General features: G+C 39.8%; 1 protein-coding gene across 2 annotated transcripts in view; it reads left to right on the top strand.

Moving 5' to 3' along the window:
- Window positions 1–13,277, top strand: part of COL14A1 (collagen type XIV alpha 1 chain) — a 216,362-nt gene that overhangs the window by 120,124 nt on the left and 82,961 nt on the right. For both annotated transcript variants that reach the window (XM_032316061.1, XM_032316062.1), the window contains exons 25-32: window positions 618–674; window positions 2,107–2,246; window positions 5,094–5,217; window positions 5,412–5,555; window positions 6,772–6,936; window positions 7,728–7,766; window positions 7,914–8,052; window positions 11,604–11,746. In XM_032316061.1, the coding sequence (XP_032171952.1) occupies window positions 618–674; window positions 2,107–2,246; window positions 5,094–5,217; window positions 5,412–5,555; window positions 6,772–6,936; window positions 7,728–7,766; window positions 7,914–8,052; window positions 11,604–11,746 (951 nt within the window). The remainder of the gene's footprint in view (window positions 1–617; window positions 675–2,106; window positions 2,247–5,093; window positions 5,218–5,411; window positions 5,556–6,771; window positions 6,937–7,727; window positions 7,767–7,913; window positions 8,053–11,603; window positions 11,747–13,277) is intronic.

Raw genomic sequence — 13,277 nt, forward strand, 5'->3', positions numbered from 1 at the left:
CCTGTTCCTTTAGCCAATCACTCTTTGCATATTACATGAACTTCTCAACACTCATCAACTAAGTTGAACTGATCTGGACACACGGTAGCCTCCCAATGTCTTGCTGTTTGGTCCTTAAAACTGGAAGTTTTCCAAATAGAGTCTGAGCAGAAGAGAGGGCAAATCAGATTCCCCTGGGGACCACATCCTGGGGATTTAGGGTGAGAAGGGGGAAAGTGCTATTGAACAAGGATTGATGGTCAGTCCTTAGGCAGAATAGAAACGAAGTTTATTGTATGTGTGAAAGCAGCCAGAGACTAATCTGAAATGGGTTGGCAAGTCATGCCTTAAATCACTATCAGAACCACTTTGTAGTTGACAGTTTGATTACATTGACTCCTGCTGGGTAAACTGAATTGTGGCAAAATGGCATTTCAAGCTTTCAGTCTGAGTTTTAGGGGAAAGATGGAGCCAGTTTTCACAGGCCGTGGCTAATGTATAGTAGTCACTAACTTCCCTAAATTCTCCAAGAAGACAATGGTCAAACTCATTGACTTTCCTGAAGAATTATTACTCCATGACCCCCCTCTCTTCACCACAGACATGATGGCTAATCCATGTTCCTTTTCCCTCTACAGAGTCACCTCCTACTCAGCCACCTACTTTTCCTCCAACCATTCCACCAGCAAAAGAAGGTAAAAGGATAATACGATAATGCTCTGATTTTTAGGTTCAGGTTTTCTGTTGCTTTTGTTTATTAAACAAACATTAAAAAGTAGAAAAGGGTACAAGGAAGAAAATTAGGAACACAATTTCATATCTCAGAGGTAATCCCTTCATGCCTTTTGATGTATTTTTTTCTTTGATTTATTACAGAAATTTTTCTTTTGAGTATATTTTCACATAGACTTTGCTCTCATTTCAAAGTTGAAATCTAATCTTGATTTCATTTTTCTTCAGTAACAGAGGACCACATTTTCTCTAATAAGCTTAGAGTTAGCAGATCTTGTGATCCCTTTCAGCTCTAAATTCAAACCATAAATTTGTAAAATTTTATAAATCTCAGAACTTAGAAGAACAACCTTACCAGATCTTTATTGTCTCTGGAGTATTACCTCACCTGGAGATGGTTTAGTCTATATTAGAAATAGCTTTAAGGGGATGAAGTTGCACTTAATAAAACAAAAACCAAGTGAAATTTTTTTCCTAGAGAAAAGAAAAAGGCATATTATCTCATAGAATATTTATGTGCAACTGGCCTAAGATTGAAAGATTCAGATTATTGAAGAGTAAATTGTTTATTTCATCATAAAACAGTCAACCACAAAGATCCACACTACAAAGGAGAAGATAGGCATAGATAATCTGAAATAGCACAGGGTACCAACAAAGGACTACTGAAAAGTGCTTTCGGTGGAGTGGCCTTTTGTTGGTGTATTTTTTGCTTGCTATTTTGGTATCAGTAATAACTATTGATAATAGTCTCCCCGAGCTAGCATTAGCATACATTTTTTGACAAGTACCAATGGGCGGCAGAAAAGCATAGACAGATTTTAGAGCAAGGCTGGAATGAAGCCAGGAGATTAATCTGCTTCCTTTATGTCCTGTGCCTTCCTTCTCAATTTGAATTTCTCTGAAGTCACTGACTCAATAAGCAGAGTACCTACTACCTAGAGTAGTAGCTTGGACTTTCTTCTAATAAGTGGGTACAAGAGAGTGTTTGTTGCTACTCATGTCTCTAAATCACTGTGGTTCCTCATTTTTCTATTCTTTCATTTTCTATTTTTCATTTTCTATTTCTATTTCTATTCTGTATCACTTTGGTTCCTCATTTTTCTATTCTTTAATTTTCTATTTTGAGGGGCTGAGATTGGTGGATTTTTTTTCCCTCCCTAATTCCACATGTTTGATAAAAACTTCTCAGTCATGAAGTGTAGCTCCCCCTTGACTACAGGAAAGAAATGATTGTCAAGAAGTATAATGAGCAAGAACTTAGAATGTGATATATACCTTTCCTTTGGGAAAGAACTGTAGTTACCAGAAGGAAAGCATCATATGCTTTGTTGGTTGTAATAACTATTATGTTTTCCTCTTATCTCTAATTCGAATGTCATTCCTGTTCTTCAGTATGCAAAGCTGCCAAGGCAGATCTGGTATTTATGGTGGATGGATCCTGGAGTATTGGAGATGAGAATTTCAATAAGATCATTAACTTTCTGTACAGCACTGTTGGAGCCCTGAACAAGATCGGTGCAGATGGAACTCAAGTAAGGCTAACTGAACAATCTCTAATTCATTCTGTGCATTAAAAAGTTATCTGAAGCTATTGTTATGGCTGCTTGTCATTTGATACGGGTAATATATCAGTGATCAGTTCTGACCCTAAATGGGAAGATAGACCAGTCTGGGTTTGGAAGCAGCTTACTGATGCCTGATAGAGTTTGAGAAGATGCTGTTCCTTAAAAAGCTATTGAGTTCAGGGACGCCTGGGTGGCTCAATTGGTTAAGCAGCTGCCTTTGGCTCAGGTCATGATCCCAGGGTCCTGGGATCGAGTCCCACATCGGGCTCCTTGCTCGGCAGGGAGCCTGCTTCTCCCTCTGCCTGCCATTCTGTCTGCCTGTGCTTGCTCTCTCTCCCTCTCTCTCTCTGACAAATAAAAAAACAAACAAACAAACCAAAAAAAAAGCTATTGCATTCAGCAAACTAAGAAAGGTTAGAATGGCCACATCAGTAGATTTTTTTCTTTTTCTTTTTTTTAATTTGACAGAGGGAGAGAGATCACAAGCAGGCAGAGCAGCAGGCAGAGAGAGAGGGGGGAAGCAAGCTCCCCGCTGAGCAGAGAGCCCAATGTGGGGCTTGATCCCAGGACCCTGAAATCATGACCTGGGCTGAAGGCAGAGGCTTTAACCCTCTGAGCCACCAAGGCACCCCAGGAGATGTTTCTTTTAGAGTAGCTCGTTTAAGAATAAATCCAATATTTTCTCTGTCCTCAAGGACAATAAAATCTTAAAAGAGAAAGGTTATAGCCATAAATTCCTATAGATCAAGAAACACATAAAATATAAACCTAATTTATCCTCAGTCAAATAAAATTTATTGAGGATTTATTCTCAGTAAGTACTCTACCTGGTCAGGTAGAATACTGTCATAATGCTTATGACAATGTCCGCAGTTTCAGAGTGCTCAGAATCTGAAAGTCAGGGAGAGGATGAGGATGAGAAACAGATGGAAAAATAGACAACAAATAAATTCACAAGGTAGGGATGCAAGCTATGAAAACAGTTATGTGATTTTAAATTCACTGAAGGTTATTTTAAATTGGGGGGGGGTATTTTAAGTTGTGTGGTCAACAAAGACCTCTTTGAGAAGGTGGCCTTTGAACTAAGATGTGAATGATGTAGAGAATGCTTAGAGTAGAATTTCCAGAAAAGGAAGATGGTAAGTGCAAAGGACCCAAGATGAAAATGAGTTTTGAGGCTTTAGATGCTAAAACTTGTGGCTAGAACACAGTGGATGAGCATGGCAAGGGAGGAGGGTAGGAAACAGCTGGAAGGAAAAGAGAAAACCAGACCATCTTGACCTTTGTGAACCACTGAAGGAGCTGATGTTACCGTAAATGCAGTGGGAAGCCACTGGAAAGTTTTGGTGTTTTTTTAAGATTTATGTATTTACTTGAGAGAGAGAGAGGATGCATGCCAGGAGTGGGGGGCGGGGAAGACTCCTGGCAGAGCCCGGAGTGCATGTGGGGCTCCATCCCACAACCCTGAGATCACGACCTGAGTCAAAACCAAGAGTCAGATGCTCGACCAACTGAACCACCCAAGTACCCCTGGCACTGGAAAGTTTTAAGGAGAGAAGATCTGATTTGCTTTCTTAAAAAGGTCATTCTGACTGCTTTGTGGAGCGTGAAGAGTAAGCCGGGTAAGAGTGGACACAGAGAGACCATAGTCCAATGCAAGATGAGCTGGAGGCCTGGACATGGGTGGTAGCAAAGAGATGCATGGGTAGGAACAGATTCAGAATGTATCATGGAGGAATGGCTGAGAAAATTTGGTTATGAAGGAAACCGTAAGAAAAAAATAGAGTAGGTGCTGAGGCATTTCGGGGAAGGAGGAATTTTTTTGTATAGAGGGGTCAGATGTGGTTCCCTAGAGATGGTGACATCGGCAGCAGTGGCCCTTGAAAGCTGGTAGCAGCTAAAGGCTCACACAGTCAAAGAAAGTACTTTGAAGATGCTGTATTTATTCCCTCCCATGAAAACCAAACAAACAAACAAAAAAATCCAGTAAATCAAAGATGGCCCCCAAATTCCACTGGAAGAAAAGCAAACTATAGGAAATGAAGCCAAGAAGGCTTATAGTGTAGTAGTTGAAACATAGATTTTGGAGGTGCCTGGGTGGCTCAGTCAGTTGGGTGTCCGACTTTTGATTTTGGCTGAGGTCATGATCTCAGGGTCTTGAGGTGGAGCCCTGCACCGGCTCTGTGCTCAGCGGGGAGTCTCCTTAAGACACTCACCCTCACTCTGCCCCTCCACTCACTCTCTAAATAAATAAATAAATAGATAGATAAAATCTTAAAAAAAAAAAAAAAAGAACACGGATTTTGAAGTAGCATTTACTTGGCTTCAACTGTGGGTTCCGCCAAAGGTCACTTGGGATTTTGTGCAAGGCACGTGACTTTGAGTGCCTCTGTCTTCTCCTGTGTAAAACAGTGAAACAGTAGTAATTAGTTCACAGGTTTGTTTCATGAGGACGTCCTTGGAAAGAATCCCCCTCCCGTTCTTTTTGTCAAATTACAGGACTGCTTTTTTTTTTTTTTGCCCCCCACCTGTCAAACAAGGTAGCAAAAGGCCTACATACTTTGGAAAGAGATTGTTATGAGACCGAGAGAAATTATTTAAAAATAACCTGCTTCCTGAAAAATACTTAGAGAACAAAAGATCTATTTAATGTGTGGTCAGATTTGCTCTGCAACCTCTGTGAAATTTTAAACCAAGGAAATTGTGGTTTGGATTAAAAAAGAAATTAAAATTGTAGGTCTAATCATGCCATTGTGTGGGCTCCCTGGAGGAAGTCTGTACATATGTGAACACTAACACATTGTCTCTCCCCAGGTTGCGATGGTTCAGTTCACTGATGACCCCAGAACAGAATTTAAACTCAATGCCTACAATACCAAAGAGACCCTTCTTGATGCAATTAAACGTATTTCATACAAAGGAGGAAATACAAAAACAGGTGAGAACAACAGAAACAACAAAAGCAAAGACTCAAAGTAAGTCCTCATTAGTAATTACTGAAATGACTTTTTGGAGGCATAAGAAAATAGATTTTTTGAAAAGATGTTTCACTGATCCCAGAACGTCTGCCTGCCTTTCCCCAGTGAAACCAAAGGAGGAATGAAATTGAACAGTTGCCTTCCTCTGTTTCAGGAAAAGCAATCAAGCATGTCCGAGATAGTTTGTTCACTGCAGAATCAGGAACCAGAAGAGGCATCCCCAAGGTCATCGTGGTTATAACTGATGGAAGGTCACAAGATGACGTGAACAAAATCTCTGGGGAGATGCAATCAAATGGTAAGTTTCACACCGATGCCATCAAATGGTGAGCCACGGATAGTAACGTTACCATTGCTTTCTGAATACAAATGTATCGGCCACATCAGAATGACTTAAATGTTTCTAAGTCTTTCTTAATAGTGAATCAAAATCTTTCTTAATATTAACTAGAAAATGTGATTTTTAAAAAAATTTCTGAGTTACAAATCTAATATTTGGCTGTGTTTTCTTTTTTTATTAAATTTTTTAGTTTTTTACCAAACTGAGGGTTCCTGGGGGGAGGGGGGTTGGGAGAAGAGGGGTGGGGTTATGGACATTGAAGAGGGTATGTGCTATGGTGAGTGCTGTGAAGTGTGTAAACCTGGTGATTCACAGACCTGTACCCCTGGGGATAAAAAATATATTATATGTTTATAAAAAATAAAAAATTTAAAAAAATTTTTAGTTTTTAAATTTATTTTCAGTGTAACAGAATTCATTATTTATGCACCACACCCAGTGCTCCATGCAATACGTGCCCTCCATAATACCCACCACCAGGCTGTATTTCCTCCAATATTTTTGTTACATACAGAAGGCCCTATATAGGAAATTATTATAATTAAGACCAATACTGTGAAAAGGACAATCCTGGAGGTCCAGGGAGGGAACCAATCACAGAAACTCCTCAGCCTCCTCATCCGTAGCATGGAGATTCTCATAGAATTATCACAAAGACTATATTTTTTAAGACATGCCTGGCAAACAGTAATTGAACATTTATTTGCCAAGCGTGGCACCATGACCCACCTCAGCCTGCTAGTCTATTAATATTTCAGGTTTTACCTGTCAAAAAAAAAAAAACAAAACAAAACAAAAACCTGAGACCTGAGATAAAGTTTCTCTGTCTCAATTACACTTTAGCCCCTAAACCTTAAATGATTATTAGCATATATAGATATATAGCATAAAGATGTTCCTCCGATAACCACTATTTCATCTTAAGCAGTCATTGAGGGCATTGGCCACCTTGGGTTTTGTTTGAAATGGAAAATTGCTTAGGGGAGGATGGAATAATTATTACATGGGGCATGTGCCCGTGCAGAGTTCTGATGGACTATGAAAAATGAATTCTCCACCCCCACCAGGTCTCCTTCATAAACACATTTTAAACACCGGGAGGCGGTTTACATTGCATGATTTTGTATTTTGTGCTGTTTAAAATAATCAGCCCCGTCTTCCCCTCCTGCCGCAGGCTACAGCATCTTCGCGGTCGGAGTGGCCGACGCAGATTACTCAGAGCTGGTGAGCATCGGCAGCAAGCCCAGCTCACGGCACGTCTTCTTTGTGGATGACTTTGACGCCTTTAAGAAAATTGAAGACGAGTTGATTACTTTTGTCTGCGAAACCGCATCAGCAAGTTAGTTCTTTGGAATTTGTACTTAACTCGAGTTGCTCAATGGCTGAAATAGTTCATACCAGTTAAATAATGAGTCCCATCTTGATCTGAGAAAAGAATATGGACTCGCAGGCTGTTTATTACACAGACATTAAGTTTTGTGGTTTTGAACATTTGGAAATAAGCTTCCGCTCTCCCGCGTTTAGGGTTTTCGGTGGATCAAACTTTCCCTCAAGAGAGGAGAGTCTAGGTCTAAAAGCAACTCTGCCTAAATAGCTGTAGCCAATGGTTTTCGAAATGTAGCAAGACTGCTCATTGGGGTCATCCATTAGAGTGTGACTTCTCGGGGCGCCTGGGTGGCTCAGTGGGTTAAGCCTCTGCCTTTGGCTCAGGTCATGATCTCGGGGTCCTGAGATCGAGTTCCACATCAGGCTCTCTTTTCAGCAGGGCACCTGCTTCCCCTTCTCTTTCTGCCTGCCTCTCTGCCTACTTGTGATCTCTATCAAATAAATAAATAAAATCTTTTAGAATTCGACTTCTCCCAATGCATGCTCTTAAGAGACCGCTGTAGATTTTAATAGACCCAAGAGAGGAGAAGGGAGCTGTGCCCTTTCAGTGGAAGCAGGCCGAGGGAGAGCATTTCAGTCTTTAGGAATCTGTCCAAACAGAAAACCATAGCCACATATGGTTTGGATTCCCTTCGCAGCTGACTTCCTCAAAGATTATGTTAGCTTCCTGTTCTCTGGATGGGGAAAGAATATGTTTGGGAAATATCTAAATTAGGGTTTTATATTGTGTGTTTTGTTTCCTAGCCTGCCCGCTGGTGTACAAAGATGGCGTTGATGTCGCAGGTATGCAATTATCACTTTTTTTTTAACCAAATACGTTTGGGAACTACAAAACAGGGCCAGATTTTTTCTTTACCTTTAAAAAACTAATATTGAAATTTAAAATCCTAAAATGTCTGTTTCTCTCTCTCTCTCTCTCTCTCACTTTAGGATTTAAGATGATGGAAATGTTTGGTTTGGTTGAAAAGGATTTTTCGTCTGTGGAAGGGGTTTCCATGGAGCCTGGTACCTTCAATGTGTATCCGTGTTACCGAATTCATAAAGATGCTCTGGTTTCCCAGCCAACCAAGTATGTTTCCCTTGCAAGACAGTAAAGCCAATCCTTGGTTATTGTATCTCAAAGCGAAAATGATGTCAACTTGAAATACACTGTTATAGTTCCCGGGAGGATTTTCCATGATGATAAGAGCGAACGATTAGATGTCTTTGTTTAAAAACATCAGAGTCACCCATGATGCCGGCTGAACTTTAGTCTAAGAAAATATATAAAGATAATTGATCTTTACCAGCACTACCATATACCAGGCATTGTTCTAAGCCCTTATGCACCTTAATTCACTCAAAGCTCCAAACAGCTCTGTGCCTTAAATTTACTTATTCTCTCAGTTCTAGAAATAATGAAACTGAAGCACAAAGTTAAATGACTTGAGTGAGATCACATGGTTTGTTTAGTGAAAATGCTGGGATTGACATCTGGCAATCAGGCCCCAGAGCCAACACCCTGAATCTTGTCATGCTAGTGCCTTTAATTCGGCTCATTTTTCGTTTTTGAGAAGTCACAACAGCAACTCCATTGTAGCAGAAGAGTAGTATCAGATGTGTGTACAAACCACATTATCTAATTGATATAGAGCTCGTAGCGCACATAGGATTCCTGGACCCATTTACAGCAAATCCCTGGTTCAAGGGATCATCTCTCAAGATGTTCTCTGCTATTTTGCATTCCAACGTGAAACATTTTCAGTGTCCAGATGTTGACGTAGTGTGCACCTGTGCATGGACCAATGGGAGAGATCATATTCGAGTATTAAATTCACCTATCCAAAAATGTATATGCAAGTTGCTTTGCTAGCTTCTTTGAAAATATTAGTTATTAAATTTTAGCCTATTACAGTACTATCCAAATTATTGTATTGTGCTTCATTTGGGAGGATAACATTTGAAATAAGTAGACCTCTATTAATAATGTAAAATATTTGCTGTTATAGGTGAAGCTTCATTTTCTAGAAAATTGTTGAAAATGCCTTTGACCTATAGAATATATGTGCTTTCAGATAAAGCCAACACCTGCTGTGAACTTTTAGTAGGTTTTCTTTTTCCACAGTCTAGGGATGAATATTAAAATGGATATTTGAAAAACCTTCTATGGAGTTCTAGCCAAAAATGAGAATTGCCAAAGGGAAAATCCTCTCATACCCCCGCCCCCCCGAAATGAATGGCTGGTCCAGTGCACAACGCCATCCACCTTGCAAAACCCATTCACTGGCTCCCAGCTCTCATCTTAATCCACCCATCCCCAGCATTTGACACAGTTGCTCACTTCCTCTTCCTGGATTCACTCTCCTCCCTGGGCTTCTGGGGCACACACTCTTTTTAAGCTTCTGCCTACATTACTGGCTTAATGCAGCATTGAAAATAAAACGCTGCCTCCTCTTCTTGCCTCCACTTCTTCAGCTGGAGGGATTAGGCCTGGATCCTTAACATTCTTGTTTCCCTTGTCTATACCTACTCCCTGGTGATCTTTTGAATAGTGTTCAGCATTGTCTATGCTAGAATTTAAGCGCTTCTACAAACATGCCAATGACTCCTAAATTTGTATTTCTAATCCAGACCCATTTCCCCATAGCTAGACTAGCATATCTCATTGTGTGTTAGACATGTTGCTTGGATATCTAAAGAGGCATTCCAAACTGTGCATGTTCAAGAATATGCTGACCTTTGCTTCCCAACCAGCTTCATGTACAACCTTTTCCATCTTACTGACAACTACATCCAACTAGTTTCTCAGGCAAAAAAATTTGACTATTGCTGTCATGTCCCACATCTACTTTCCCAAGGAATACTGTTGTCTAAGCCTTCTCACCGTCCCCCCGGCTTTCACCCACCATGGGGCACTGTCATCTCTTCCCAAGCTCATTGCCCCAGGCTTCTAATGGGTCTTCCTGCTCAGACCTTTGCCTTTCCAGAGTCTATTCTCCAAGTAGCAGTCAGAGTGATTCGTTGAACATGTAAATGATGTCACTCCAAAATCCGACAATGATTCCCCATTCCCCTTGCATTAAAAGTCAAAACTCTTGAATGGACCATAGACTCTACATTATCGGCACCTATCATCTCTTTGACTTCACCTCTTATCTCCTTCAGTCCATTCTCCAGACATACTAGGAGTATGTCTTTGGTGTCTTTGTACTAGCTGGATGTCTTTGTCTCTTCTGAGGTTTCCTTCAAATGTAACCTTCCCAATAAACCTTTGCTCAGGTGGAACCCTCTCAATGAGCTTCTAATTGAAGCCAGTGATGATGACTTCAATTAACACTGCAAAATAGTACATTCTAACATTCCCAGTCCCCATTGAACTGCTCTATTTTTCTTGCTTTCTTTTTTTAATGGCATGTTTACCCTCTGATACACTGTATAATTCATCCTGCTAGAATTTAAGTGCTTCTACAAGAATAGGAGCATTGTTGGTTTTATTCGCAGATGTATTTATTACAATGTCTGGCATGTAGAGGCACATAATAAATATTTGTTGAATGAGTAGATGAACGAATGCATAAATAAACAAAATGAATGAAATATTTTTAATCTATGCAAATCAAAATTTCATCTTCAAATTCATGCTGAATTCCCATAGTCCCAAATTTATCCACTTACTAACAATTATGGAGCTCCTATGTATGAAAAGGGCTATATTTGTTGCTTTGGGGGAAAATTTAGAAGTTTGTAAGTGATCCGCTTAATTGTTAAACAGAGATAAGATGGTATAACAGGCTCAGTTCCTCCAAGGCAGATTCAGAGGTGGAGATGAGTGTTGGAGGAAGCTGCTGTGGGTGTGCTCTCCTGGAACAGAAGGAGGCAAGATGAGACGAAGGAGAAAAGTCAAGCCATGAAACAATCTCACTGAAAGTCTAGGTGGTCCACATACAGGAGCTCTGAAAATGAAGCTGCCTCCATTGGAATGAGAGGCTCTGGTCTTCATATACCCTTAAAGACCAGTCCTTGAAAACAGGTGCCATAAAATAAGTTGACATGACCTAGGGAGAGCCCTTCCTTCTGCAGAGCAGTGTCCGATGGGAGTTGGTATTGGTGAGCTGTCTACAGACATCACTCCCAGCAGCAGGAGTAATATATTCTTAACTCTTAAAGATAGATCTAGATGGCCCAATCCCAGCACAAAGCACAGACAGAAATGCAACTAACTACAACCTATAGTAGAAAGTGACAATGTCAAGTTTTATAGAAAGACTAAAGATAAACACTATTTATAATACCAAAACTTTTGAAATAACTTGAATGTTTGAGAAGAATTATGCAATAGCCAAACAAGAAGAGATTGAGCAAACATTAAATATCATACTTTTAAAAATACTTAAGGAAATGGTGCTGAGAAAAGAAAAGAGGAAACATTCTATAAATGGGAGAAATACAGACATTCTTTAAAAACTGGAGGGAAATGTAGTGCATCAAAACAGTGGTCATCTCTGGATAGGTTTAATAGTCTTCTGTTATTTTTTTCCACTTTTCAAATCTTTATAATTAAAGTGTATTTGCTTTTATAATCAGATCAAAAACTTTTTTGAAAGGGATGCAATGAAGTGTTACTTTCTTTACATTTTTCAGATATTTGCATCCAGAAGGATTGCCCTCTGACTACACAGTGAGTTTTCTGTTCCGGATTCTTCCTGACACTCCAGAGGAGCCATTTGCTCTTTGGGAGATTTTAAATAAAAATTCTGACCCATTGGTTGGAGTCATTTTAGATAGTAAGTATATTCATTTATATGTTTCCACACATATGTATGAGTAATATGTAGGGCATGGCATCTTGCCTGTTTTGTGTACACTAGACCGTTGAACAACATGGGTGTGAAATGCATGAGTCCGCTTCTACAAGGATTGTTGTTGTTGTTGATAAATGTGGTTATTAGTAGTTAGGATTTGGGGCATTAGAAGTTATATGTAGATTTTCAGTATTTGGGGTGTTGGTGCCCTTAACCCCCACATTGTTCAAGGGTCAACTATATATTGTAGAATAGCTCATTTATCTTGAGCCATGAGTATATTCTAGCAATAAATTACGTAATAGTTGTTTCATTCATCCATTCACTCATTCTTTTAGACCATGTTGGTTGAGTTTCTACTACGTGCCACTACTAGGCTCCGAGACTCAGCAGTGGGCAAGGCAGAAGGAGACAATTACTGACATAGTAAAGATGGCAAGAAGAACAAAGTTGATGGTGGGAGGAGTCAGGAGGGTCACTGGGAGGGGAGGAACTAGAATCATCTTTTGCACATGGATATGATAAATGTAAGATTTTTCTTTTGGGTTCCTTGACCCAGTTCCAGTAGTGTATGTTGGGGGGTGTAAGGAGGGCAGAAAATTTTACACATAATACCAGGCAGTTCTCAGATACCAGAGGGATACTGAGAATTCAATTCAATTCTAATACTGTCTACCCAGAGATAGCATCAGATCCCATAGATTAAGGGCTCAGTACCATAAGGCTGTGCGGCCCCCTCCCACCACCCTTTAGACTCCAGTTGCAAGCCTGGCTGTTACCCATGTTTCTGACTGACTGGTTATAAATTTGAGGTTCAAAAAAAAAAAATCAGTCAGTCAGAGGTTCCTACAAGCTGTTCCTTGGGCTCCATTAATTTGCTAGAATGGCTCACAAAATTTAGGAAACATTTCATTTGCTAAATTACTGCTTTATTATAAAAGGAAGTAATTCAGGAGAGCCACCTAGAAAAGATGCATAAGGCAAAGCATATGTGAAGAAGCACAGAGGGCCATCTCTCTCCAGGCAAACCACCCTTCCTAATCTCCATGTATTCAGTACCCCAAAAGCTCTCTGAACCCCATTTTTGTTTTTTTTGTTGAGGCTTCATTAAATAAGCATGAGTCATTCAGTTATTGGTCATTGGCAACTGAACTGAACTCTAGCTACTCTCCACTCCCTAGAAGTAGGGGAAAGAAGGGGGACTGAAAGTTCCAGCCCTCTAGAATCACAGGGTTGGTTCCCTTGGCAACCAGTCCTCTGCACTTAGGTTGCCTAAGGGTTTTCTTAAAGTTACCTTATCAACATAACAAAAAACATCTTTATAGCTCTTATCACAGAAAATATCAAGTGTTTTAGGAGCTGTGAGGGATCAACACCAAATATGTGTTTTTCATATGTATTTGAATAGCCAAATATATATTTCTCATAAATTATAATATCACAACATATATATATTTACCCATTATATTTGATATATAATATATATATAATATACGTATATTCCTTATTCTAA

Source organism: Mustela erminea, chromosome 16 (assembly GCF_009829155.1).
Source record: "Mustela erminea isolate mMusErm1 chromosome 16, mMusErm1.Pri, whole genome shotgun sequence".
NCBI classification, from domain to species: Eukaryota; Metazoa; Chordata; class Mammalia; order Carnivora; family Mustelidae; genus Mustela; species Mustela erminea.